Source organism: Myripristis murdjan, chromosome 22, assembly GCF_902150065.1.
Source record: "Myripristis murdjan chromosome 22, fMyrMur1.1, whole genome shotgun sequence".
Lineage (NCBI taxonomy): Eukaryota > Metazoa > Chordata > Actinopteri > Holocentriformes > Holocentridae > Myripristis > Myripristis murdjan.
Genome location: NC_044001.1, coordinates 7,732,385 through 7,758,214, shown reverse-complemented (window position 1 = coordinate 7,758,214; position 25,830 = coordinate 7,732,385). Strand labels below are relative to the sequence as shown.

At 43.0% G+C, this 25,830-nt stretch overlaps 2 protein-coding genes across 2 annotated transcripts; both read left to right on the top strand.

Annotated features, from left to right (window-relative positions):
- The first annotated feature begins 50 nt into the window (after positions 1-50).
- fbln5 (fibulin 5) lies at positions 51-12,729 on the top strand. The gene is made up of 11 exons (XM_030045316.1): positions 51-433; positions 649-703; positions 1,109-1,157; positions 1,350-1,631; positions 6,223-6,345; positions 6,958-7,074; positions 8,261-8,377; positions 9,049-9,171; positions 9,835-9,961; positions 10,541-10,736; positions 11,741-12,729. Exons 1-11 carry the CDS (start codon positions 390-392, stop codon positions 11,900-11,902), a joined length of 1,395 nt encoding a protein of 464 aa, XP_029901176.1. The 5' UTR covers positions 51-389; the 3' UTR covers positions 11,903-12,729.
- A 363-nt stretch (positions 12,730-13,092) lies between these two features.
- On the top strand, positions 13,093-25,512 carry tc2n (tandem C2 domains, nuclear). The gene is made up of 12 exons (XM_030044737.1): positions 13,093-13,132; positions 13,472-13,540; positions 13,630-13,824; positions 15,246-15,416; positions 16,337-16,413; positions 17,692-17,761; positions 19,276-19,376; positions 20,264-20,380; positions 20,784-20,975; positions 23,541-23,655; positions 24,128-24,327; positions 25,380-25,512. The coding sequence occupies exons 1-12, from the start codon at positions 13,129-13,131 to the stop codon at positions 25,488-25,490; spliced, it is 1,422 nt and encodes a 473-aa protein (XP_029900597.1). The 5' UTR covers positions 13,093-13,128; the 3' UTR covers positions 25,491-25,512.
- Positions 25,513-25,830: the final 318 nt, after the last annotated feature.

Sequence of the window (25,830 nt, the reverse complement as noted above, 5' to 3'; positions counted from 1 at the left end):
ACCCGCTTATTTGTCAGTGCGCTCCGCCGCTGTGGGGCCGCTGTCTCTGTGCGCCCTGACTGGAGGGGGCTGGCTCTCCCTGATTGAATCCAGCTGTTGTGAAAGTGCTCGGAGGGGGCCCGTCAATTTGCATTGCTAAATAATCTGTACAGCCGACAGAGTGCGGAAGAAATAGAACAGTCCATTTTGAAAAGGCATTCCTTCAACACTTGGTCAATGTACCGAAGCTTCAGCTCGACCAGACAGCGGTTAATGAAAACCTGGTGTCGGCTTTCGCGTAAAGGCGCATAGTTGGGGGTGGTGAGAGCCCTGGTAGTGGCCAGGGGATTAGGGAGAATTTACGGGTCGTCTGAATCTTTCCTTTGAGACTTCAATAGCAACTATAAACCATGCCTTTTGCCGTGCGTGGCTTGCGTCTCTGGACTTCTGCAAGGTTAGTAGCCTACATTGTGGCGATTATTATTTTTTTATTTATTTATTAATTTTTTTCATCCGGGTTTACGTTTGCCCAGCGGACTGAGTTGAGTTGTTTTGCTTTGAGTTATGAGTTTGAATGAATATGTAACGGGATGCCCCTCGACACGTTCCTGTTTTCCAGCGCGGCTGTGTATGAGAAGAGAGTAAAAACTTGATATTCCCTCTTTGCAGGATGTTGGCAGCTCTGGTATTTGCTCTGCTTTGTATCCAGACTGGACATAGTCAGGTAGGAGAAACCCTTCCTTCATGCGCTTTGACAAACAGTTTGCATGGATTTCATTCATTCGGACACCATGGCCATAGAGTGCTCATATTCCTACAATGAACATTTTATAGTTTCCCTATGTTTTACCACCTTTGGTCTCTAATCTATGTTGTATCTTTAATGGCTCACAGTAAAGTATAAATGAGACCACTTAAGATGTCACATTAAAAGTCATAAAGACAGTCATGTGCTGATGGAAAAGTTACTTAGTCAGAAATCAGAAATAATAATTGCATGTAAATTTATATCAAAAGTCAAGTAGCATCATAATACATGAATATATCAAAGTTTACAGCATGGTAGGCGACCAGTGAAACTGTCAAAGAGCCACTTCACTGAATGAGACTTTTGGGAATTTCTCCCTAGACCTGCACAGAAGGGTTTACCTATGACCGCAGGGCAAGACAGTGCATAGGTAAGTGGTAACGGTCTTATACTTTAAAAGTTACTTTTTGGGCATACACTAACAGTCTAATCCAGTATAATGACACAACACAACAAAGTAAAATTCAGGGAGGAGTGCTTGGATCACTGCCACAGTGACCAGACTGTAGATGCAGTGAATGCAGAGGTGTCCTGATCTCCCCCTCCTCCCCCTCCATCCCAGATGTGGACGAGTGCCGCACTCTGCCAGGTGCTTGCCGAGGAGACATGCGCTGCGTCAACCAGAACGGCGGCTACCTGTGCATTCCAAGGAGCTTATACAACCAGCCGTACAGACCGGAGACCCCAGCCCTTCCTGAGGTGACTTACTCAGACCCGTCGGAGGGCTTTCCGGACGCTTTCCGCCCTCCGCCTCCGGGGCCCGTGGAGCCCAGCTACCCCATCGTGAGAAGCACTGCACCATGCATTCTTGGATACACTCTTGCAGAAGATGGTACCTGCAGTGGTGAGTCGGTGTCTGCAGATCTAACGGGTTGATTGTAACCTGATTAGACCACCATGTGAGTGGGTTTTACTGCACCAGGACAATTTAGGTTTTAAAAAACAAAACAAAACAAAACAAAAAATCCACCTGATGCACAAACAGTTATTCAATAGTCCTTTGTTGCAACCACCACCCATCTAATCCTCCAACCACACTGAAAAAATAGTAGTTTTTTACAAATACCACTCAAGCCAAGTCTGCTGCTCTCATTCATCACGCATCTCAGGAACGCTCGCAAATGTTTCTGTTGTGTGGTTTACATTTAGTCAGAAAACTTTGCCTGGGTGTTTACAGTGGGTCATCATGCGCTCACATTCATCACAGACCGAGAATACAGACGGTGATCCCTAAAGTCAGCGTGCTTCTTCTGCGGCCACAGTGGTGGGTCAGTGGATTTGGATGACAGTCAAACTGGCTTTTCTGAATCTCTTTTCCGACGGTGGTTTTAAAGTTAATTTCCAGTCTCAGTGGTTCTCTGAAATACCAAGCATAGCGCTGACCACCGGCTGCCCCTCCACCCACCCAGCTCTTGCCATTCATAACGAGCTGATATATCATGACACAGATTTAGTAGAGTGCAGGCAGTCTTAAGGAACTACAGTGCAGTCACAGCTTTAACCTAACTCGGGAACTCATTAGTGTTTAACTGCTGTAAGACAGATGCGTTTTGAGGCCCCGAGGGAGACGGTGTGTGTGTCTTCTGCTGCAATCAGTTACAGTTTTGAGCCTCTTTGCTAAATCTCTTCAGTAACTCTGGGCGAAAGCTGTGTATTTTTCAAACAGACAGTCCAGACATCCTCCTACTCGCTGTTGTTTCACAGATATCACGGTAAAACTAGATGGATGAGGTGACACGTGGGAAGGAAGAGAGAAGCCAGAAGTTAAACCAATGTAATTACAGCATATGCACTGCAAAAATATCAATCTTAACAAGTCATTTAATCACATATTAGGCCTTTAAATATCGTTTTCTCTCAAAACAAGTGGAAATATGTGCCAGTGGGATGAGATAATCCCACAGTGCCACTTGTGTCATGAATTTCAAGTGTACATTTAATAAGTATTAATATATTGAAACAAGGCAGATCAGCCCATTAGTATCAAAAATGACACTTGATTTTAAATTCTTGAGGCCATTTGATCAGCATTGGAAACTATTTGGATTATCTTGTCCCGCCGGCAGATTTTTTCACTTGTTTCAAGAAATCTATATTTGAGGCTGATTGACTTGCTAAGATGCAGATTTTTTTTTGCAGTGTGGATTGACTCCAGGCAAATACATTAATCCATTAGGTCAGGAAGGCAGCTGGTATAAGTATTTTGAAGTGTGAGAGTGAGCCAGCTCGTAGCTCAGTGTAGCAGACTGCCTGCTGTTACCCAGCGGGGGAGTGAGGGCTTTCAACTCCTAACTGCGAGGAAAATCAACTATTTGATTGATTGTGCCGTATTTCACAATAGCGAGAGATCCCAGCTCTCAGATAAACACCAAGTGTCTGAGCTTCCTCCCAGCTGTCTAAGATACACACTGGACATTTTAACATAATTATCCCACTATTTCCAGCAGGGACAAGCAGCTGAAAATGGACTCCTGACAGTCCATTCGGGTACTTTTCTGTCGTTATGAATAAATCAGCCGCGACCATGTAATGAGTGGAAAATGTACACATATTCTCCCTCGAAAGAGTGCGTTTAGCTCATGCACAAATACGGACTGTTTCTCTTTGTAGGGGAGAGGGCCTGTCAGGGAATCGGCTCTCAACCTTGTTTGGGTAAACTACAAAAACTGAGCACCGAAGATGAGGTCATTTGTAGCCAAATCTGTGATCTATCTGAGCTGGACTTGTAGAACAGGCATTCCTCTGTGGGGGCTAATCGTAACAAGTCTTCACACCCCTTAAAGTTGGCGTGTGTGTGTGTGTGTGTGTTTGTGTGTGTGTATGTGTAGTGATGTAATGGGTTGTTGATTGATGATGCCACGGGGCAGAAACTTTGCAGACTGTGACTTCCCGTCTCAACCTGCAACAAACATGGCTTTGTCTTTAGGTTAATGGCTCCACTCTGTCAATGTCACTAATAATCTGGATGAACAATAGACAAATTAACCCACCAGTGCATGTTTATGTCTTAATGGGTTTATTTATGGGGCTTTTTACAAGCAACTCCCCATCATGACGTATGAGAGAGTTAACCTTGTACGATCTTATTTTAAGTATCCATCAGGTTTGGCACATATATACTGGCGACCTACTTTACTCAGGCACACTTTGACAGAGCTCTACTCTGTCAGTACTGGGAATCAAACCAGCAACCCTTTGACTTGTTGCCTGGAGTCTCAAGTGCCACATCTTAAGTTGTGCTACTTTCTTCCGTTTGTTATATTTACATGGGATTACAATATTAATATTGCTGTTTTCCTCTCAGGTCCAGTTTTGGCAATTTCCATGTTTTCACTTAAATTGAAGGATTAGATGCTCTTCTATGGATTGGGAAAAGTTTCCAACCTCTTGGGCATATGAAATCCTTTCAAACCCCCCACTAGATGAACTCAAAAATGCATGGGACTCGATCTGAAAAAAGGCTTTTATTGTTAGTTCCTGAAAAGATATCTGAATGAAAATGGGTTCTCTGGGTCTCCCCTACGCAGGCATGCTCCCGTGCAGTTTGGGGCTCAAACCATGCAGTTGTTTGCATGCAGTACAGATGTAGTATTTTCACCTTGTTCTAAAATGGTTGAATGAATGAATGTGGATTCAGTGAGCCCAGTTTTGTTCATGTGTGATGGTGTTTGCCCCTATAGTAGACATTTCATTGTAGTGAAACCAGTTTTTGAAACTTGACAACACTGTATAAAATGAATTGTGACTTCTAGGCTAACCACAGCCTCATGAAACTTTACATCCACAAACTTGAGGATAATTCCAAAAACAATAATTGCAATAAATCATAATATGGAATCGCAGTAATTGCAATACATATTGAAGGAGCTAAGCATATCATCCAAGCCCTAAAGAACACACTATAATACACTGTAAGTCCCAGTCTTGTCCCAAACTTTGCCTCATTTGATATCTCAGGGCTCATTTTGAATGAATTTGTGTACAAATTTTGAGTGTCAGAAAGCTTTAAATAGCATTTCTCAGGTTTCCAACACAGGACAGAAATTTGAGCGTTTCAAACAAGGCCCATCTCTCATGTCCTCTCTGAGTTTGATCAAAATTGCCGGTGGTAACCCCAGTACCCATGGGCAGCTCATGAAACAGTCTATATAAGGAGCTGAACTGCGCTGAAGGACTCCCGCGGTGTTCTGTGTGTGTGTGTGTGTGTGTGTGTGTGTGTGTGTGTGTGTGTGTGTGTGACAGATCAGACTCCCTGGGGTCACAGTAGGCCTACACATGGGGTGCAGATGATCCAACTACCATAGAAAGAGGTTTAAACTGGTAACTGCAAGCAGGTGCCGGGGTCGTGTTGCCCTTGGCCGGCAGCCTAATGCCACGGCCCCTCCGCCCCCACGGAGCGTAAGTGGACCGCCTTGGCACAAAGGGCAGCAGACCCACCGACAGACGTTATCGCTTATCATAGCTGCCTGTTAAAACAAAAAATCCACGCCGGGGCTTCAGGCTCCCACCCACTTCTCAAACCATTTCTTTAGAAAATTGTGACTTCATTGTCTGAGAACCATAAACAGAGATTGGAATTCTTGATTTGTCATATCCTCATAAGGAAATGTGGCTATTATGAGGTGCTGTGTGAACTGCTCCAGGGGGCGTCAGTGGAATTTAAGCCTGATTGTGATCTCTAATCTTGAATAATAACAACTGTAAATCAGTGATGTATTGAAATGTTAGCTGTAATGTAAAGTGTTTTCAGGATGGGTGGTGGGGGGCTAAATGCCGGGGAAGCAGGCCTTTGGTTCTAATCCCTGGACCGGCTGGGAAATCTGGAAGAGTGGATGAGTGATTGGCCCAGTGTGCCAGCAAGTGGATGAGTGATGTGCCACCGAGCAAGGCATTTAACGCCTCCATCGGCCAGCAGTGAAAGACTGTGTAACCTCCCTGAATTAACTTCCATAAAAGGGCTTTATAAACTGAAATTATGGGTTTCCAGAATATAAGAACTATGATTAATAATTTACACTCCTCATCTTCCTGGTAAAATGTTGCAGTGTACAACACGTATAGCACAATTGCTCATTCTTACTTGCCAAATACTGATCCCTCCCCTCATGTCAAAACAAGTAGACTTGCCTTGGATCTGTCAAAACCTTTTTTTTTCTGCCTTAAGGACAATAGTTATTTGTACACGTAATAAGATGAGGTGTAAACTACACATGATCATGCAAATTTTGGTGGTTAGAGAGACTGTCCTGTTAGAAGAACGTCCCAGGTTTGATGCCCCCTGACTCCAGTTTCTGCTCCGTAGAAGCTGTGATGACCTCTGACCTCCACATGTGGCCTTCCTGCGAATGAATTTCTGCTCTCAGAGACGATTAGTGCATCAAAAAAAAAAAAAAATCACTTGACAGTAACATTTCCGCTCTCTCTTTTTATTCCAGATATCGATGAATGTACGGCAAACTCTCATCAGTGTAACCCCACCCAGCTCTGCATCAACACGGCAGGAGGCTACACCTGCTCCTGCACTGAGGGCTACTGGCTGGTTGGTGGACAGTGCCAGGGTGAGTGGCACGAGTTAAACATCAAGTTTAAACATCTGCTCAGCATTATCAGCCCCGGTTTCCTGCAGAGGATATCGATAGTGTCGGTGTTTTCTTGAAATCAAGACCGAAAAAACTGGATGTTTCCCACACTTGCTTCACGAACGCGTGTGAGGTGATTTTTCTGTCAGCGTTTCACTCCCTCCATCATCTGTCGTCGCCGGAAACTGGAAACCTTAGCGGTGTTTGCACTGGACAAACAGAGGCCCTCGTTCTTTTTTGTGCCATAAGGCAATCCAGCAGATTTCCTGCAGAGTCTAACTCAGTGTAAAATCCAGTGTAGAGGCCAGCAGAGGCTGCCAGTCCTCTCAGCAACGGTCTCATTTGTTTGCGGCGATCATACGAACACCTCAAAATGGACTGAACCAAACTGTTGAAACTGTGAAAACTGTGAAAACTGAAAACTGCTCCACACTCACACGCGGATTGTGTATCATAATGAACTGAATGAAGTTGATTGATGTCGTTTTATTCCCCGACTGCAGTCTGGGTGTTGAAACGAATCAGTGTAAACACACAGTGTACACACACAGGTCATGGTCATAACCAGTTTGTCTCTCTCTCTTCGACCAGATATTGATGAATGTCGCTATGGTTACTGCCAACAGCTGTGTGCCAACGTTCCTGGCTCTTACTCCTGCTCCTGTAACCCCGGTTTCATCCTCAACCCGGACAGCAGGACCTGTCAAGGTACACAAACAAGCGCGCGCACACACACACACACACACAGACCACATGCACAGAGGTTTATCTTGCGGTACTTGTGAGCACCTTTCACCGTCGATGCATGCCCAGTTTCATGCCGCAACACCTTCATCTCAAACAAAGCATTATTTACATCATAAAACATTGGATAACAGGACTTTGACTCACTGAAACTGAAATTTCATCAAACAGAGAGACCTGAAATGTAAATCCTAATACAGCTCTCAATACAGATGTGCCCAAAAGGTCAAGGTTAGGGTTATTGCAGTTTAAATAAATTCAAGTTGTTGTTTTGGTATTGTAGCAATCACACTGTTGGGAAAGTAGCTGTCCACACTCGTGATGAATCGGTGCTTGGCTTGGCAAACATGGCTATTACACAGCCACAGGCCCCACACTGGTATCACACTGGTTTTGTTTTGTGGCTTGCAAATAACTTCTTGTAACTTGTAATAACTTCCTTGTTATTTATGATGTCAGCCAGCAGCGTTGCCACCCTTCACTAACCAACTATTGTCTTAAGTTATGATAAGACAGACATTACTGTCCAGGGGGAAATTTGTCTTGTGTGTGTCACCGTGCACGTGGCTTTAAAATAAACAATAAAAAAATACATCATCAGCCACAACTGCACTTTCCCTTCAATAAAATCATGAACATTTACCTGCATAGGTCATCATCACACACATTACTCCATACTTCTCTACATCCAGACATTTACATTAATTTGCTATTAAAGTGGAATTAATGTTCTGCAGATCTCTGTCATATCAACCCTAATGAGATTATTACATTACCTTACCTTAACCTTTAGTAATCCTAATAACCAGAAGGCTCAAATAACCACACACATGCATACACATACATGGAGAGATGGAGTTGGAGACATCCATTTACACCGTGCACACATACAGAGACATACTGTACACACACTTGTATAAACATGGACAAATGTATACACACTTCCATCCTCTTGAGTGCACATATGTGTACAGTTTACAAAGGAACACACACATGCACACAGGTAGGAATACACAAGTAAGCATGCACCATGGTAGCTCAATAAACAAAGTCACACACACACACACACACACATACACACACACACACACACTCATGCTGTGGGCTGGTGTTGATTTAATGCCCCCCCACTTCATTGTTTGCTGTCCAGATGTGGATGAGTGTGAGGATGAGCCGTGCAGTCACGGCTGCTTCAACACCTACGGCTCCTTCATGTGCAACTGCGACGAGGGATTCGAGCTGGCGTCCGACGGCACCTCCTGCATCGGTGAGGCGAGCTACTGTTGTTTCATTATTTTAATTGTGACGCTGTCTTTAAAAGGTAATTAAAGCAACGAGATAAGAGATTTTGTGCTCTAAGATTCTTGAGTGAAGTTTTGATATACCAAGAAGTCCCTGCATCCACACAATTATAACTGATGCAAAGGTTTTAATTTGCTTTTTTCCCACTTTTTTTTTTATTTATTTTTTTTTTTATGTAAGCCACCTGTAATGACATTTTGGCATGTGATAATGTAATACCTAATGGATGATTTAAAACCCCATCAAAACATGAAAAAAATATCCCTCAAAGTAAGTAAAAAATGCTACAAAACTTATACAGGTGATAACTCTCCACACAAATTAATAAGAATTTTAGATTGATATAGTCATTCTCAAGATGCTGTTACTTTAAACAATTGTTTATTATTTGTATGCATTCATTTTATCTGATTATTTTTTTTTAGATCTTATGCAGTTTTTGCAACTTTTAAGGAGCAGATCAGAACCTATTGCGCAGCAATTCATTAAACAACAGGTTTTATTAGATTATCTGCCCATTATTTTTCATGACATTTTGACCAGTCATTACATTATGTGACATTACCATTTCTCCTGTATGTGTGTATTTACAGTATGAGCTTTGCATCCTTAATGGCTGGGTGTTTTTTGCTGCAGACTTGGATGAGTGCGGCTTCTCTGAGTTTTTGTGTCAGCACAGATGTGTGAACACGCCAGGCTCCTTCTCCTGCATCTGTCCACCGGGATACTACGTCTTTGATGACGGCAGGAGCTGTGAAGGTAATGCTCGGGCCAAAAAGCAAAACACATTCTCCTCTCGTAAAGTTTTCCCACAGAGATTGAAATGAAGTGTGACCCAGAAATCTGACAGGTAACTCTGCCCAAGAAGCCGCTGCAAGTTGCCGTGTAAATCACACAGGAACGTTTAGTAGTCTCACCTTGTTTTCTGTTGCATTAGTGTTTGTCACCAAATTCATTAATTACCATAATCCACCTTGTTTTGACTGTCATAGACTTAATTTCTATGATGGGTGAATGTGTTGGTTCTGTTCAATTTTTTTTCTTGATCTGTTTGCGTGAAAGGCCACGTCATGCATCAGCTGTGTTACAGTAAAAATGTATCAGGATGACTGAGCAAATGTTTGCAAAAGATTTCCTTTGTCCTGGTCAGGTTTTACAACCACTGCACTAAAGCAATGTAAACAGTTTGAGTCTTGTTCTCTGCTCTCTTTTCTTGTAATGTACAAATTTCAAGCATCTTAATTGTTCTGCTTGTTAATTCTCACCGCAGTTTCTCATTTTTATAAAAGTATTGTTCATGTTGTTTCACTGATGATGATTGTGATGATGATGATGATGATGATGATGATGATGATGTTGATGATGATGTTGATGATGATGCTGTTTTAACTGACTTTGATTGTTGTGTGTTTGATTTTGAAGACGTCAATGAATGTGACACTGGTAACAACACCTGTACAACAGCACAAGTATGTTTCAATTTCCAGGGAGGCTACACATGCCTGAATCCATTACAATGTGAACTTCCTTACGTTGAAGTCAGTGATAAGTGAGTACTCTCGCTATTTCTCTCACTTAGCCTCACTGTTTTTCCTCCTCTGGGGCCAAGAACAGCAAACAAGGTGGAGACAAGGGTCGCTATTTATTACATCACTCATTTATCAGCGTTTATTCCAAGTTTGTCGTACGGGATCTGAACTGGAATCGGCATGAATGAGATTCAAGTAGCCTGAGAAAGAAAGATCAAAGTGGGACATTTCCAACATAATTTAATGTGATGAATATCACTGAGCTGGTGTGCAGGCCATTACTCCTAACAGTTCACTAATATTTGGTTCAAAAACATTTGCAACCACTTTAACATTTTCCCCATAATGTGAGTTGTCAAATATTAATCTCATATCAGATCCTGTGAGTTGTTTGCATTTGCATCTGCAGCTGTGATGCTGCTTGACTCTTCCTTGGTGGCTGCTCTTTGCTCTAGTGTCCAGCATATTATTTAACACTGATGCATATCCACTGCACTGTTTTCCATATCAGTCATGTCAAGTCATGATCGTGTTTTGTTGAAGTTTTGGCGTGTAATGCTTCCCAAAGCCTAAAACATGTCTTTCTCCCTTCTCTGCAGTCAGTGCATGTGTTCAGCTGAGATCCCTGCCTGCAGGGACAAACCATTCACCATCTTGTACCGACACATGGACTTGTCATCGGGGCGCAGCGTGCCTGCAGACATCTTCCAGATGCAGGCCACCACGCGCTACCCCGGGGCCTTCTACATCTTCCAGATAAAGTCTGGCAACGACGGACGAGAGTTTTACATGAGGGTGAGTGTTGCAGAGATAAACGATACACCCTGAAGAAGAGCTTGACAAACATGATGACATGGAGGGATAAGGACCTAAAGGAGTGGGAGGTTCAAAGTGGATGCTTCACTTCTTTAAGTTTTACATGATCATGGTGTTTGTTAATGTGCTTTGTAATAAGCAAGCGGTGTCAGAATCACCCCAAAAATATGATTAAGCTACTTCAGTATACACTAGACAGAATACCTTTCACAATATCTCTGCCTGGAGGCCACCAGAGAGCTGATTTTATTATTGTGTTGGACCTAATCTGGCGTGCATTCAAAGTTTTTTCTCCAATGATTTTTATCCCAGTAATCCATCACTGTGGAATTACAATCCCAACATATATGGTGGGGTAGCTTCATGTTCAGAGATTAATTTTCCCTCTGTGTTCCTATGTGTGTCTCAAAATGTCTTACCCCCTGCACTCTGATCTCTTTTAAACAAATGCATATGTGTGCTTAAGGATGACATAAAAATACACTGTTGTGCTACGGCAGTCAGGCCCTCATTCAGTGTTTAAAGGTGAATGATGCAGGAGGTGACACAGCTGTTGTGCAGGATGCATCATGTACGACCAGTAGATGGAGCACTAAGTGTGTGCAATGTGCGTTTTCACAGCAGACACTCTGTTTTTCAGGAAACAGAAAGTCACTGTCCTGCATATCTGTTAGAATATGAAAACATGCAACTTCAAAGTATAATAAACAGAGTAGGCCTTCATGAGATTTTCCTCATGAATTAGCTTCTATTATCCCTGTTTACACAATCTGTGTTTGGGCTCAGTGTGTACTTTCCCTCCTGATATGTTATGGAAAACACATTGACTTCCCCTGACTTTGTGCTTGTGTTTACTAGTTTTGGATAAGATATCATCTCCCCTCGTGAGGCCCGCGTCTTGGATTTCTTTTGCACATTCCATCATTTCCTGTATTTCGTGCCTCACATTCCTTCTTTGTCTCTGTCCCCTCCCCGTCTTGCAGCAAACCAGCAATGTGAGCGCAACACTTGTCCTGTCGCGGCCCATCAAAGGACCCAAAGAGGTGGTGCTGGACTTGGAGATGGTCACGGTCAACAACGTCATCAACTTCCGAGGCAGCTCCATCATCCGCCTCACGATATTTGTGTCGGAGCACCCGTTCTGAGGGCTCACCCCGCGTGTCTCAGTGTGTCTCAAGAAGCTCCACCGTCCCAAACCTCTGGCCAAACGCAAAAGCAAAGAAAAGAAAATCACTCATTATGCTGCTGTTGCCCCCTTGCAGCTGATGTAATGGTCCATGTGAGACAGCTCATCACCATTACCTCTTTTTAGTCATGGTGTCATCCTCAATAAAGATGCCTCCGAGAAAGACTCAGCAAAGATCAGCAGATGGGAAAGCATCCCCGCGCTCGCATCCCCCGCCCTGTTTTAATGGACACTGAGCTTTTTACGGCTACAAGATGGACTTTTGACACAGAGGGATATTTATGGTGTACAATTTCTGTGATCCTCTATTTAGCAAAGTATCTGAAAACAGTTAAAATTGCCCTCACTGAAAACTCAGTGTCTGTGTTTATGCATCCGCAATACAGTTTTGTGATCTGTTCCCTAAATTGCCTGTGAGTGAATCTTCTCCCCTTCCAGATGAACTGTGAAAGTGAGCTTTACAGTGTTCAGTTGATCTGTCAAAGACTTTTATGTGCCTCAATCCCAAATGGAGGCTAAGTGACAGGAGGAGAGCCTGTTTTTAATGCAAAAAAGTGTTTAAAATAATGAACCAATCAATTATTGACCGACTGATTGATTTAATTGAGTTTATTCACCACACTGGTCTATGATTATTAGCAGGCTCTTGAGATCAGCGATGCTTTAATTCCTGGCTATTGTTTTGTCTTTGTTTTTTTTTGTGCGTGTGTGTACATTTTCACACTCTATTTCAATGGGAACCTGTATGTGAGCCTGGTCAGTAAATAAAGATATGCTGGACCTGTATCCTGTATCGTGGGTTTCATCTGTGGACACGTGGACAGTTTGTGGTTTTGGATGAAGAGGAGGAAAGTGACTGGCAAGCGCACAAAGACGGTGACTAGAAGGATATGGAGTGCGCTCATAGGCTTTCGGAGAAGGAAACGCGCAGTGTCAATCCGGGAAAGAGGAGAGGGAGGGGGAGAGAGAGAGAGAGTGAGTGAGTGAGTGAGTGAGAGAGAGAGAGAGAGAGAGAGAGAGAGAGAGAGAGAGAGAGAGAGAGAGAGAGAGAGTTGTAACCTAAGTACCTGATAAACCTCAACTGGTGCGTCCGACTGGCATTCCTTTCCTGTCGGCCCTGGGAGGGTGAGCTCCACCTGGACGTCGCCAACAAAGTTTTGCCTCTAAATCCATGATAAACACCGCATGGGTACGTTATTATAACTATCTTTTAACATGTATCTCTATCCGCATTTTGTGTGTAACAAGGTTGAGCTTAATTCATGCAACCGGCGCGCAAATAACTCAAGATTTCTTACTGAAACGTGTTTGTTATTATGATCTTATAATACTGATTGATTGCAGGTTTATGGAATTGTTAATACTAATTTCCGCGTGAATTTCTATTTCTATTTTCAGCCATTCGTGTCCTTCAAGTTAATCTTTTTCATGTACTACAAATTAACCAGTGCTTACATTGCTTACTGTGTAACTTCCAAGCTATAATTTATTCAAAGGTGATGTTTTTTTTTTCTTCTTGTATTCACAGCTATGGAGTGCTTCAAAAACTGCTGCAAGAATTTCATGAGGAAGAAGGAGAAGGAGCAGGAGATTCAAGGTACAGTGGGATCCTGCACGTCTGCAGTGTCAAACAGCAGCGCTTGGTTTGAGGTTTGATGTTTTTTACTGACTCTCAAGTGTTCACAGTGAAGTTGCCACCTGCCAAGGCAGCAGCCACAGCGAGAGGGCCAGATGATGGGAGGAGCGGCGTCTCAGAAGACTACCTCTTGTCCAAACTCCCGCCAGATGGGAGAGAGGTGCCTTTTGTCCTGCCGACCTTCAAGCCCTCTTACATCCAGCCCAGAGGCTCCCGCTACCCAAACTTACAGTCCGGGCTGCAGAGTATGTAGCCCTCTGTAACATGATGATCAGCAGACTTGTCTGTGTGTGTGTGTGTGTGTGTGTGTGTGTGTGTGTGGCTGACACAAAGGATGCAGTGTGCCTTTTTGGTCTTTAGGGATTTATTAAGGATCAGTTAATACAGAAACTGGCCACACCTTGTGTTACAAACCAGTGATGCAGAAACCTGACCTTGAGATTGATAAGGGAAAAAAACACCAATCCCATTCCCTCAGTGTGTCCGGCCATGTTTGCACTTTGCATTAGAGATGTCAGACCTCGGTGATGAACCTGCTACACACCGAGACCACATATTCTGCAGCTGAGCTTTATTTTTGGAGAAATTGTTGTTTTCTGCAAAACTTTTGGACAATCTCTGCCACAAAGCTCTCATCTCCACTGAATTAGAATCAATGATTTTTCTTTGAAACCTAAAAGCCAGAAGCCTTTATCCTTTCTCTCATTTTTTACATCCAAAGTGGAACCAGTAAACATTTTGACCTTAGGAACTCATTTTGCCAGTTAGTAGTTAGTTAGGGGTAATTTATAAGAATTCTTGGATTCATGTTACAAGTTCAGTGTCAGACGTGTGGTGTAGGCATCATGGCCTTTTGAACTTTAATTTTGACCTTAAATAATAGCACCTATTCAATCATGTATTATTTAACGCTAGAATACTAATTTAGTTTCATCATTTAGTATACCACTGGTGACTGTGATATCACATCTGACATCATCATCTTTAGTATAATTTGAATGGACAGCTGATTGGAGGAGTTCTGGTCTATATCCTGGAGATTAGGTCGTAGTCACACCTGGTGGGTGGAGTTAAATGGGCGGGATTGTTGAAGGGAAGCATGGCTGGTTAAGTCCTAACTGTCCCTTAGTGGGGCCTGGAGTTACAGAGAAAAACATTAATGTCTTAATTAGTAAATTCACCTCTCGGCTATGCGCTGAGTTCACTTTGGCTCAACTTTGAGATCCAGTCCTGGTCTGACCACCATATCCTCCATGTTTCTCCACCCACAAGAGGGACAGCAGTGAGTCATTTGGCAGTGGAGATGATTGGGGGGCGGGGCTACATATGTTGCTCCTACCCCCAGATGTAACTCTGCCCCAAGCTCCAGGTCACATGGGTACCTGGGAAATGGACATTTTTCCCCCTAATTATCGCACCCCTATGACCAGTCAATGTAATTTTTTCAGTGTCTGAACACAGTGTCTAAATTCACTATAATGTCAAGTTTAATCAAATTCAGACCAGCTTTGTCTGCCATATCTGAAATTTCATTGCATGGGGGGACTTTTAGTGCAAATGAAGCTTGGTGTTAGGTTATGTGCTGAATATTAAACAATAATAATAATAAATAACTGGGTGAAAGTGAAGGTGAGCTAACCCTCCAGTCCTGCTGTCGACCCAACAGGTTCAGCCAGGACCACATATGCAGAGAGGAAGGCCGAACTGCTGGGAACCAGTCACATTGTCTACAATCCTGAGTCCAGCTTCCATCAGAGTCAGATGGCTGAATATTTTTCCCCTGGCTCGGCCCGTCGGGACACACTGAAGAACAGGAACTCCAGTCCCCAGGGCCCAGGTAGAAAACAGCATCAGGTCACTCTATCAAGAGCTCCATTCATGATCCACAAGTTGCGGGGTTATGTAACTTGAATCACAATTAGTTTCAAAGGTCAAGTGTAAAAGAAATGCACATACATTACATACAGACCTATTGAGGGTTGGGTAGTGAAGAAAAAAAAAAAAACCTCAACTTGAGTCAGTGCAACTTCTTTCTGTTTCCTAAAAAAAATGTGTGTCCTGATAACAGATAGTGCCATGGAAAATTTGTGTTTGTTTGCCAGCCTCAAATAAATCTCCTGAGCTTTATCTTATCTGTAGCTTTTTAACTCCAACACCACAGCAGAGTAATGTGACATTAACTGAAAGTATTCAAAATACATTACTGAGTTATGGTAATCTGTAATGCAATACAGTAATAATGCACCCTGCACTGTAAAGCATGACCGCTTCACAGTCGCCAAATCAGGACACACACTATCTGAGGCAGTGTCTTGTTTTATTGTAATTTTTCAACAAAAATTTTGCCAAAAGGAAAATGTAAATGACACCATCAAAGTGAAATCACATATATGTGAGAAATAAAATGGGAAATGACTTATTAAAGAGTGTGGTAAATATTATATTAGATTCATGTTTAATACCTTCTGTGACTTTTACAACAATTTAACGTTTAGTCCAGATTTATGTGCTTTTATTTTGGTTCGTTTTGTATGTATATTTCAATTCATAAGTTTCCCACAGACTGTGATTAATGACATGGTGCTGCATAATTTTTTTAGCTGCAGCTCAGCGTTTGAACGCCTTTGGAGACTCCTTGGTCAACCTCAAAATTGCATCGTAGTTGAGAAAAAAAAAAAAAAAAGGTGGCATTTTGAAGAGAAAATGGGTTTTTCACCTGAGAGTGGAATTATGATTGATGGCTCGCCTCTGCTGCAGGTTTGGATCTGAAGCCGGGGAGGCAGAGACTGAGCAGCTCCATGTTCGACCTGTCCAGCCCCCAGGGCCACATGGAGGTGAGCTCGTTCTCTATCTAATCTGCGTTCACATGGCCTTTTCTCACCTTGTGTCAGCCAAGCCTAAATATAGCTCCAGAGTTCTCCTCCGCCGTGCTGATCAGAAAAGTGGAAAAGTGCAAACAAATATTGCAGGAAAATCATTGGTTGCAGGGGTGGGGAGGGGTGGGGAGGAATCAGGTCTTTCCCACCAGCTGAGACAGGAACACATGAAGGTCATGTCAATTTGTGGAGATAATCCTCCACAACTTTTTTTTTTTACATGAACCATTTCTGAAGGAGATTTGATATTGAATAGGCATTCATCATTTAAACAACATTTAAGCAACTTTTAAACTATTCATGGCCAATATTTGAAAGCATTTGTGGTGTTTTTGAAATGGATCGGAAGGAACCAGACACATTTTTATGGCCGTGATTGTCTTTTTCTAGAGATATTTTGAATTTTGAGAATTAACTCCCCATTTTGGAGGTGATGATAGCCACAACACCTGTTCCAAGTTTAGTGCGTGTCCTAGAATTGTATTTCTGTTTGCCAAATTGTTGCGTGCGACTCAGCTCACACCTTTCAGAGCTGGAGTAAACCCGTGTTGATTGTTTTGGATGGTGTGATATTTAATTAGTATTACTTTGACGGATGCAAAGAGTTAAGTCAGGCCTGCTGGCGGTGTACGCTCTTTGTTATGTAACGGATGTGGTACAGTATCTCTGCCACCAGCTCCTTATTGCTTAACACGAATATTTGACAATCTGCGTTATGAGCAATCCGTCTAATGTGTCACCCAAAGCCACGATAAACATTTCAATATCGCCTTCAGTGCTCGCAGGGTGATAAACGTCATGGCAGCGTAAAAGTAAAAACAGGGCTTTGACAGGGCCTTTTTTGTCTCACTGTGGTGCGAAAGCTAAACTGACTTGTGTTCGGATTTCAAACTCGATGCTCTCATCCGGAGCGGCTTGCAGAATGAGCTTAAATATTTAGATTGCAAACAGTATTAGGCACGGCACCTTGAAAATAAATTGAACAGAAATCCCCGTGTCCCTAGAATGAGCATGCGTAATGAAAAGTGGCGAGTGGAGACATAAAAGCTTTGTTGAAAATGTGTTTTTCAACAATTTAACCGTCAAAGCGTCTTCAGTGCAGGAAGAAAAGGGGGATTTGATTTGGGCGGGAAATGAAGCGAGGGTGAGAGCTGGACGTGAAGTGGTTCTTGAAAGGAGAACGTCTTAAAAAGAAGCTCCTGCTGACCGCCTCTCTCTCTGTGTGTGATTTCGCAGCGCTTCAACTCCGTGTCCAGCGTCCAGAGCAGCACGTCCTCCACGATGGGCTCCATTGAAAGCAGCCTCGGTAACTATTTGCCAAACAGATTTACAAACACTCCACCTTTCAAAAATGTTACGCCGGGCAAACTTTGGTCTTGCGGTGTCCTCTTTTTTGGGCCCGACATCACTGTGCACCACCCCCGCTGTGCCTCCCCTGTCTCCTCACTGTCCTGCTGCCACCCCTCCCTCCTCACCCCCAGGGGACACGACTGAGTCAGGCTAAATCACTGTGTGTTGTGCAATCGTGAAAGGGCAGACACAGTAATCACTCCCACATGTTTTCACTGCGGGCCACCACTCAGCATCGCAGATAAGCAGACAGGCGGCTTTGTTATCACAGAAAATAGAAATGATTTGTTTGCATGAAGATCAAGAGCGCAATCCAAGCTGCTCTTAAGGAATTTTTTTTTGGAAATTTAAAGCCCCGCTGTTCATTCTGTTATGTACACTTTACCATTATACTATGATGACATAACCACAACGTTTTTATTAAGTTATTATTTCACAGAATAGGACATAAGTGTCTCTTGTGCTAATTTGGTGACAGTCCTTTGAGTAGAAACTTAAAAAGCTGGGATACTTCCTGAAGTAATCAAAATTGCTGGTCGATTTAAGTGGCGACCAGCGGACAGAAAATGGAGTAAACATGTGATTTGATGGTTGAATCTGCATGGCTTTTCATCGGTAAATTATTGTTTACTCCATGTTTGATGTCAGTTAAGTCCTCCATCACAGATCGTTATCGTGTTTGGTGCAAAAAAATGGGTGTAGGTGACATTTTAGCCAAAAATGTGGCGAAAAATTCAAAGTAGACATGAAGATGAGGTGTATCTGATGGTCAAAATGTTCATTCTTAATCAGAAACAAAACTAAAACATAATAGGAAAATAATAAAAAAAAACAAAAAAACAACCAAAAGGCTAGATTAGATTTGGTATTAAAAAAAAAGGTCTTATCTGGAATAGTAGCCTTGTTTTCTGAGTCCTAATCTCTGTAAAAATAAATAGAGCCCTTACACTATGTTTTGAATTAAAAAAAAAAAAAAAGATGCATTCATGCTAAGTAGAGTGTGACTGATGCTGGATTTTTGGGCCAATACTGATATTTTTGAGTATTATTATATTATACAGAACATTTTACGTAATAATAACGTAACAATAATAACATTTGTAGCAAGGAGTCACCAAATTTGGTAATTAAAGGTAATAATAGAGACGTGCACAGTCAGCTGGATAATCTATGAAGTGTTAACAGTGTTTTTAAAGGATGTCAAGTGCTTTTTAGAGCAACATGAAGCTGTTTTAACTTTACTATAAATTTAGGACAACCATTTCACTCTAAAGTGTTGTTTGGTTGAATCGCTCCACCCCTCCGCCCCCTTCCACTCTCAACACTCACCAAAACTGCACTTAGGCACTCACCACGCTCACATTACACCCGTTAATGTGTGACCCTGACTCTGGTCTCGGTAACACCGGGCTAATGGGGCGACTGACCCGGCTGGCAGTGCTCAACTCCGCTGTGAACTGATTCCCACAGAGTCCATCACCCTGTCCGGAGACGAGCGCGAGCTGGGGAAGGTGTGTGTGCGGCTCAGCTACCAGGAGGCTCTGGAGCAGGTGTGGATCACCCTGGTCCAGGTAAGGTTACAAGCCTTGAGGAGAGGCGGCGGGGGCTGGTGAAGGGGGGGGGAGCCCAGCGGGACAAAATGCTCCATTGTGCTTTTGCGGCAGCGTTGTTCAATGGGCCCTCTGTGTGTCTTGAATCCTGGTCCCTGAAACCCCATCGCATTAACTCATCTCAACGCTCTGTTAACTTCAGCTTGGTCACTCAGAGAAAGTTAAATTTTCCATTTGATGCGGTGTCGAGGGCTTTAAATCTGCTTGTATTGTACAGTATAGCTTTATTTACCGTTTCAGGGCCTTTGTATCTGTTTTTGTCTGTGATTTTCTTAAATAATCCTGTTTTGCGTCAGGAATCGTTCTCATTTCTTTTTTAATCATCTGCACGCTACATGCAGTTTCTAGCCTGATATCTTATGATCTGGAAAGCTTTTTTAAAAAACAATCGGTGCCTTCTCGTGCTCGGTAAATCACCACACTGCCAAAATCTGCAGCTTAGCCAGTCATGTAGTCCCACAGTAATCAAAATCTTGTTTCTCTTAAAACAAGTGAAAAAAATCAACTTGTTTCCCAAATTTTCTTGTTGTTTTCTTGATACTACTGGACCAATCTGCCTTATTGTGCCTTGTCTCAACATATTTATGCTTCAAAATATACCTACACTTAAAATTCTTGAAACTGCATTGGAAACGAGGGGGATTATTCCATTCCCACAGGCAGGGAGTCTTTCACTTGTTTTGAGATAAACAAGATTTTAAAACAGAATGTGAGAGTAAATGACTCGTTGAGATCGATTGGTTTTTGGAGGGATTTTTTTGCAGTCTTTAGGACAAACCTGTTTGGTTCAAAGGACTGCATGAACAGATTTGCCTCGACTAACACTTTCTTTCGTCTTTCCTTTCCAGTGCTCAGACCTGAACCTCCCTCCGGACAGCGGGGAACCGCAAAAGATTGGATTTAAAGGGATCATCACCATGCCCAAGCCGATAGAGTTCAAGAGCTCGATCAAAGAGTGCGGCCAGGTAACCCAGGGAATTGGAGCGATATTAAATTGTGGCGTGGCTGTAGTTTTAGTTTCTCTTTACATAAGGGGACCGTAACCTCCCAGTGTCAACTAGGGCTGAGTCTTTGGTGGAAAGGTCACTCTCTTTGGCTGCGGATGCTGTTCCCTCGCCTGAGAATTTCGTTTTTGGCCCTTTACTTTGGTGTAGTGTATCAGTAAAAGCTGCATGTCAGTGGAAGCAGTATCACCTTATATGAACTTTTTAATTTGAAGTTGACAAAGTGTCTTCATTCGCATCCATTCTGCAGTTTATTCTCAGAGAGTGTGTGAATGTTTTGCATTGAAATTTCAACATGAGTTTGTTTTAGTCATCCAAGGTGAAAGGCTTCCCGTTTTTTTTCCTACTTTCTCCTCCCTCCTAGGATGCTGTCTTCATGGAGACCTTTGTGTTTGCGCTGCGTCTCCAGCAGTTGCGCTGCAGTGCCTTGGTGCTGCGGCTGCAGACGCACAATCCCAGGAAACGCACCGTGGCTCAGTGTGTCGTCAGCCTGCGACAGCTCGGCCCTCAGGAGACGGAGCACTGGCTTGACCTCAGCCCGCCGTCCAAAAGCTCCGTGAGTACTCAGGGACGTACAAGTCAGGGCCACAGCGCTTAAATCTGGTCTCATTCTCGAGTCTGGCCAAAATTTATTTCCCCTGAAAAATATATGTCGGCTGGCGGTGTGCCTTCGCTTCGCTTAATGTCAGGGAAGAACATAACAAAATCTTTTCAATATTTGTGGATTGTTTCCTAAATCAGTATAAATAAATCAGTCTACTTACCATTTATTAAGTTTATTTCCCCGGGTGGACCTGCTGAAGCGTATTTTTCACTCCTCCAGACCAGTCCAGAGGCGGTCTTCAGACCTCCTCTCTGATAAACTGAACTTGTCTCAGCCTCATGCCATTTTTCTTTGAGTTCTTCCTCCATATCTAAAAAAAATTCAAAGATGTGTTTTTCTCCTCATGGTCCACCTTCAGTCCCCTTGAACATGATTTTTGAATGCTATGCATTGTCTGTTTTGGTCATGAATGGGACTTTATTTGCCCTTGTCTCAGCCTTGACCTGGTTTCAACTCTGCTTGGACTTAGTCTTGGAACAGGCTTGGACTGGACCACAGTACCCAAGTTCTACCCAGAGACGTTTGGCAGATGGTTCTACCCCAAAAAACAAACTTTTTCGTAGAAATTGTTCCTGCATGGGTTTTAGGTGAAACCATCAGAATATGAAAGCTTTCTTGCCAAAACATCCTATGAGGGTTCTTGGAAGAATTCCTAGAAGGTTGGAAGAGGTTCCAGGTAGAAACCCCAGTGAGGGTTTTGGTGAAACCAATACATCATATAAGCGTTTTGTGTATAATCCCTCATCAGGTGTTTGACTTGGAACCTTTTACCAAGGCTGCAAGGTATAACTTTTTATGTTGAGTTCCAGGAAGAACCTCTGAAAGGATATTACTTTTAAAGGGGCTCCACCCAGAACTGAAAAATAGTTCTCTTATGAGGACAAGCCAAAAAAAAAACAATATGGTTCTAGTGCACACTTTTACTTTTAAGAGTGTAGTGTAAAATGACAATTTAGTCTAGATTGTAGCAATAACACAACTAGAAGTACAACAGACCTACATGTTGGTGGAAATAAGAGGATCAAGATGGTGATTCTTGTCTGTAATCAATGCCGCATTTGCTGTGGATGTTCCCAGAGACTGACCTGAGATACTCCTGGTTGCTGCAATTAAATGATATTATCTTTCTTGTTGACCTGCTGTTGCGATCAAGAGGAAGTAACCTGAGGTGTGGGAATATCCCAGACGTTCAGAAATGATCCGGCTTGTCCTTTTTCTATAGGCTGCTTATCTGTTTATAAGCCCTTTGTGTGTGCACAGTAAATAAGAACAAAGCACAAAGCACTGTGTGTTCTTCATAAAACTGTCCCCATGATGTATTGTAGCCCTCTGGTGCGTACACTTTTAACATGGTAATGTATGCAGCGATGCCGACTTCTCTGTTGTTGCATAATCGCGAGGTAGAAAAGAGAAAGTGGATTCATTAGAGAGGGAAATTGGGAAGCAGCTGCTTACTGGGAAAAGCCAGCAGACCGTGGACACTGGAAATGTAATGCATGGAAAGTAGGTCAAACCTCAAACAGTTTCAACAGCGGAGAGTGGTTTAGTTGATAAATGGGTGCAGGTCTGGGAAAGTCACAGTAAAATGTGAACAGTTTCTGCACTTGGGAAATCAGACAGTGAATCATAATTATGCTCTCAGAGGGCCACTTTGATGTAGCGAGTGATTTTACCCATCCGGAGGACACAAAAGCCCCAAATTGTCCAAATCGCCGTCACTCGTTCAACAGATGCTCTCAGGGCCGAGAGCAGCATCAGCTGGATTTATGGAGGTCTTACACAAGGAGGATGTTAGCGGCGCATTGTAAAGGAACATGGATTGCAACAGCACAGTGTGAGAGGCTCGCTGTGATCGCAACTTACAGGTGTAAGGCTGTTATCAACACAGTGTAAAGCTGCCTTGTGTAAAATTTATGGACTGTGCTCTGCTATCTCTCTCTACTTTAGTGCAGAAATATTCCACACATGAAACCATCTGAACTGTACCGGAGTTTTAAAAAAGGCCTAATTTATATTTACGATTCAAGAATGGGTATTTGGTATGGCATTAAATATATATGTGGCATTATAATGTAATTAATCATGAAATTTTTCAACTCTATGGGATACGTCAAGCACCACTAGCTCAATTTTGATGAAACTTGTATTCTTGCATTCATCAAATGACAACCTGTGCCCTTATGGTGGAAATGTCCTTATTAAATAGCAAGAACATTAATTTATAGCATTTAAACTGCTTTGTAAACAAGCATGATCTCCACACTACTCGACTTCCATGCTACTTTTATTCTCTTTTGAGGCCTTTAATATTTTTTAAACCATTTGAAAAGCTAGTTATTGGAAAATAGTCCACAAAAATGTAAATGATTTTGTTCTTTTCTTCCCTGGCATGAAAAAAACGAGCTGACACCGGGTGTTCGGAGCAGTAAATGTAAAATCTTATCGATTATACGAGATAAAACTCTAAACTATTGACTACTGAATTATTATATACACATTTAATACTCTCTTTTTCAGGCGTGCCACTCTGAGCTGCATGTAGCCACGTGCTTTCAGCCGGTTAATGGACGCATCCAACTTCAGGTGCTTGCAGCCCAAAATCTCCCAGCATCCTCCTCACCCCTCACCCAGGGTAGGTGTTCCTGGATATTGCCTTGTTTTTAATACCAATTATCAAACAATTAAAAAGAGGACATAAAAAGTGATACCTCTTTAGGAGTAAATGCGGTCCAGTTGGTTGATTGTGACACTGCCAGAGTGTTTTTGGCTCAAAGCTTGCACCGAATGGTTCAGGTTAGGGCTGAACAGTTAATCGAAATATTATCAAAAGCACAACATGGCCAAGCACAATATCCAAATCGCAATAAAATACAATACAACACATTGTTGCAGTTAAAGTGTTATGGTGCTGCAGAGATGCCCTGGCCTACAAATTGTGTTGTGCAGATGTAAGAAAACATGGATTGTTGAATTCATGGATCTGTCATTTTTATAGGTTTTTCTGTAAAAATTCATCACCTTATTATTTTTTTTTTGCCGTATCGCTCAGCTGTAATACAGACCGTGTTAGCAACCAAACTCTTGTGTGAACCTCTTCCTCGCAGCGTTTTTCGTCAAGGCGGAGATGCACCAGGTCGGGCGAGTGGTGATGAAGAAGAAGACGCGAGCACTGAAGGCCTCGGGCGGCCAGTGTCAGTGGACGGAGACCTTCCACTTCCACCTGGCCGCTCTGGACCACGCCTGCACGCTGTCAATCAAACTGTGCGCTCGCAGCTCTGTGAGGAGGAAGCAGGTCCTCGGGCAGGTGAGCACCGCAACACTAAAGCTGATTAATATCTCCTTACTGGAGTTCTCATCGGGCCTGAAAATTAAGACCCTACCCTACCCAGCCAGCCCGAGGCCTTACCCTACCCTACTAATTAGTCGAACTTTAGGCCCGACAGCCCGATAAAGCCCGAAAAAAAAGAAAGGAAAGAAAAATTCGCCATTATTTAGCAGCGCCGGTGGCTCAAATTCTAGTAGCAGTGAGAGAATGGACATAATAGTTTGCGAAAGGCAGCTTCACCACAGAACCAGAACCCGAAACCCTACCCTACCCGACCAATTCACATACATTTTAGGCCCGACCCTACCTGAAAATGTCGGGTAGGGTCGGGTTCGGGCAGAATTTGAGAACTCTACTCCTTACTGGAAGTCAGTGAATGCCTCTTCTATTCACTGAGGAAATGAAATTCAGTATGCAACTATATCTTTCCCTTCTTATTTACTTGAAACATTCCTGACTTTATTTTCCACGCCTGCGATGTTTAGTTATCCACCTGTTAGAGTTGGACTAATACAGCTGGTTTGTAGCCACTGGCTTTTTGTTACCGCAGAGATGAAGGCGAGGCGGCTCCTCTCGGCTACATGGAAAATAATTTGCAACTTCTGCAGCGAATAGCTCGTTTATTTGGTCAGTAATGCTTTTTATGTAAATCTCCATTTTAACAACATGTGTCCCAGAGTTTCCCCGCCATTAACTAAGTGCACTGTGTCACCTTGCCATAAAGAGCTGCCAAGCCACCTGGAAGAATTCGATTAGTCTGGGTTTCCTGGAGATTTTTAGCTGCACATGATGGTCTAAACGTTTCCGAGGCTTTTCCATCCTCATGAGTGTACATTTCTGGAGGCGATATTGAAAACTCTCCAATATGGAAGGATATTAAAGCAGCTTAATTCAAGGATATGCCACCTGTATTGATAAAATCATAATATCCATGCACATTACAACACTGTCTCCTTCCTTTTGTGAAGCTTTGGAGAGTTGAATGCAACAAGGTGAGGTTAGGAATGTGCTCTTTCCTATGTTTGCGGCAGGTCCACCTGGGATTCGACAGTCCCGTCCCGGAGGCTGTGGAGCAGTGGAACGACACGATGGCCCACCCTGAGAAAGTGGTGGCAGCGTGGCACAGACTTAGCCCATCCTAAATGAACTCCCTCCCCCACACACTTCTCCGGGACAGGCACGGCGGAGGTAAAAGTGTTTGTGCCGCAGGTCCGGCTGTGCCTCTGCGCTTTTCTGCTCGGCCTGGCACAGTCCGGCTGTGAGCGGTCAGCTCGGATGAACGGGACTGTAAAACACTGATCATGCCCCGAGCGCCCCGAGAGACCAAACATCCCGTGGAGATAGTTCAGACACTGCTGATTGTAGATGTGGTTTCGAACAAAAAACACGTATCAAAAGAGTTTTCATGTGGTTTTAATGTGATTCAGCGGACAAAATTGCTTCTTTTGTTTGTTTGTTTTTAGGAAATATGGTAACTGGACT

Coding starts and splice junctions, on each gene's coding strand:
- fbln5 (XM_030045316.1), top strand. CDS start 390: ATGCCTTTTGCCGTGCGTGGCTTGCGTCTCTGGACTTCTGCAAG. Junction 434..648: donor CGTCTCTGGACTTCTGCAAG/GTTAGTAGCCTA, acceptor CCCTCTTTGCAG/GATGTTGGCAGCTCTGGTAT. Junction 9,172..9,834: donor TGACGGCAGGAGCTGTGAAG/GTAATGCTCGGG, acceptor TTGATTTTGAAG/ACGTCAATGAATGTGACACT.
- tc2n (XM_030044737.1), top strand. Junction 15,417..16,336: donor CTCCAGTCCCCAGGGCCCAG/GTAGAAAACAGC, acceptor CCTCTGCTGCAG/GTTTGGATCTGAAGCCGGGG. Junction 19,377..20,263: donor TGTGGATCACCCTGGTCCAG/GTAAGGTTACAA, acceptor TTTCCTTTCCAG/TGCTCAGACCTGAACCTCCC.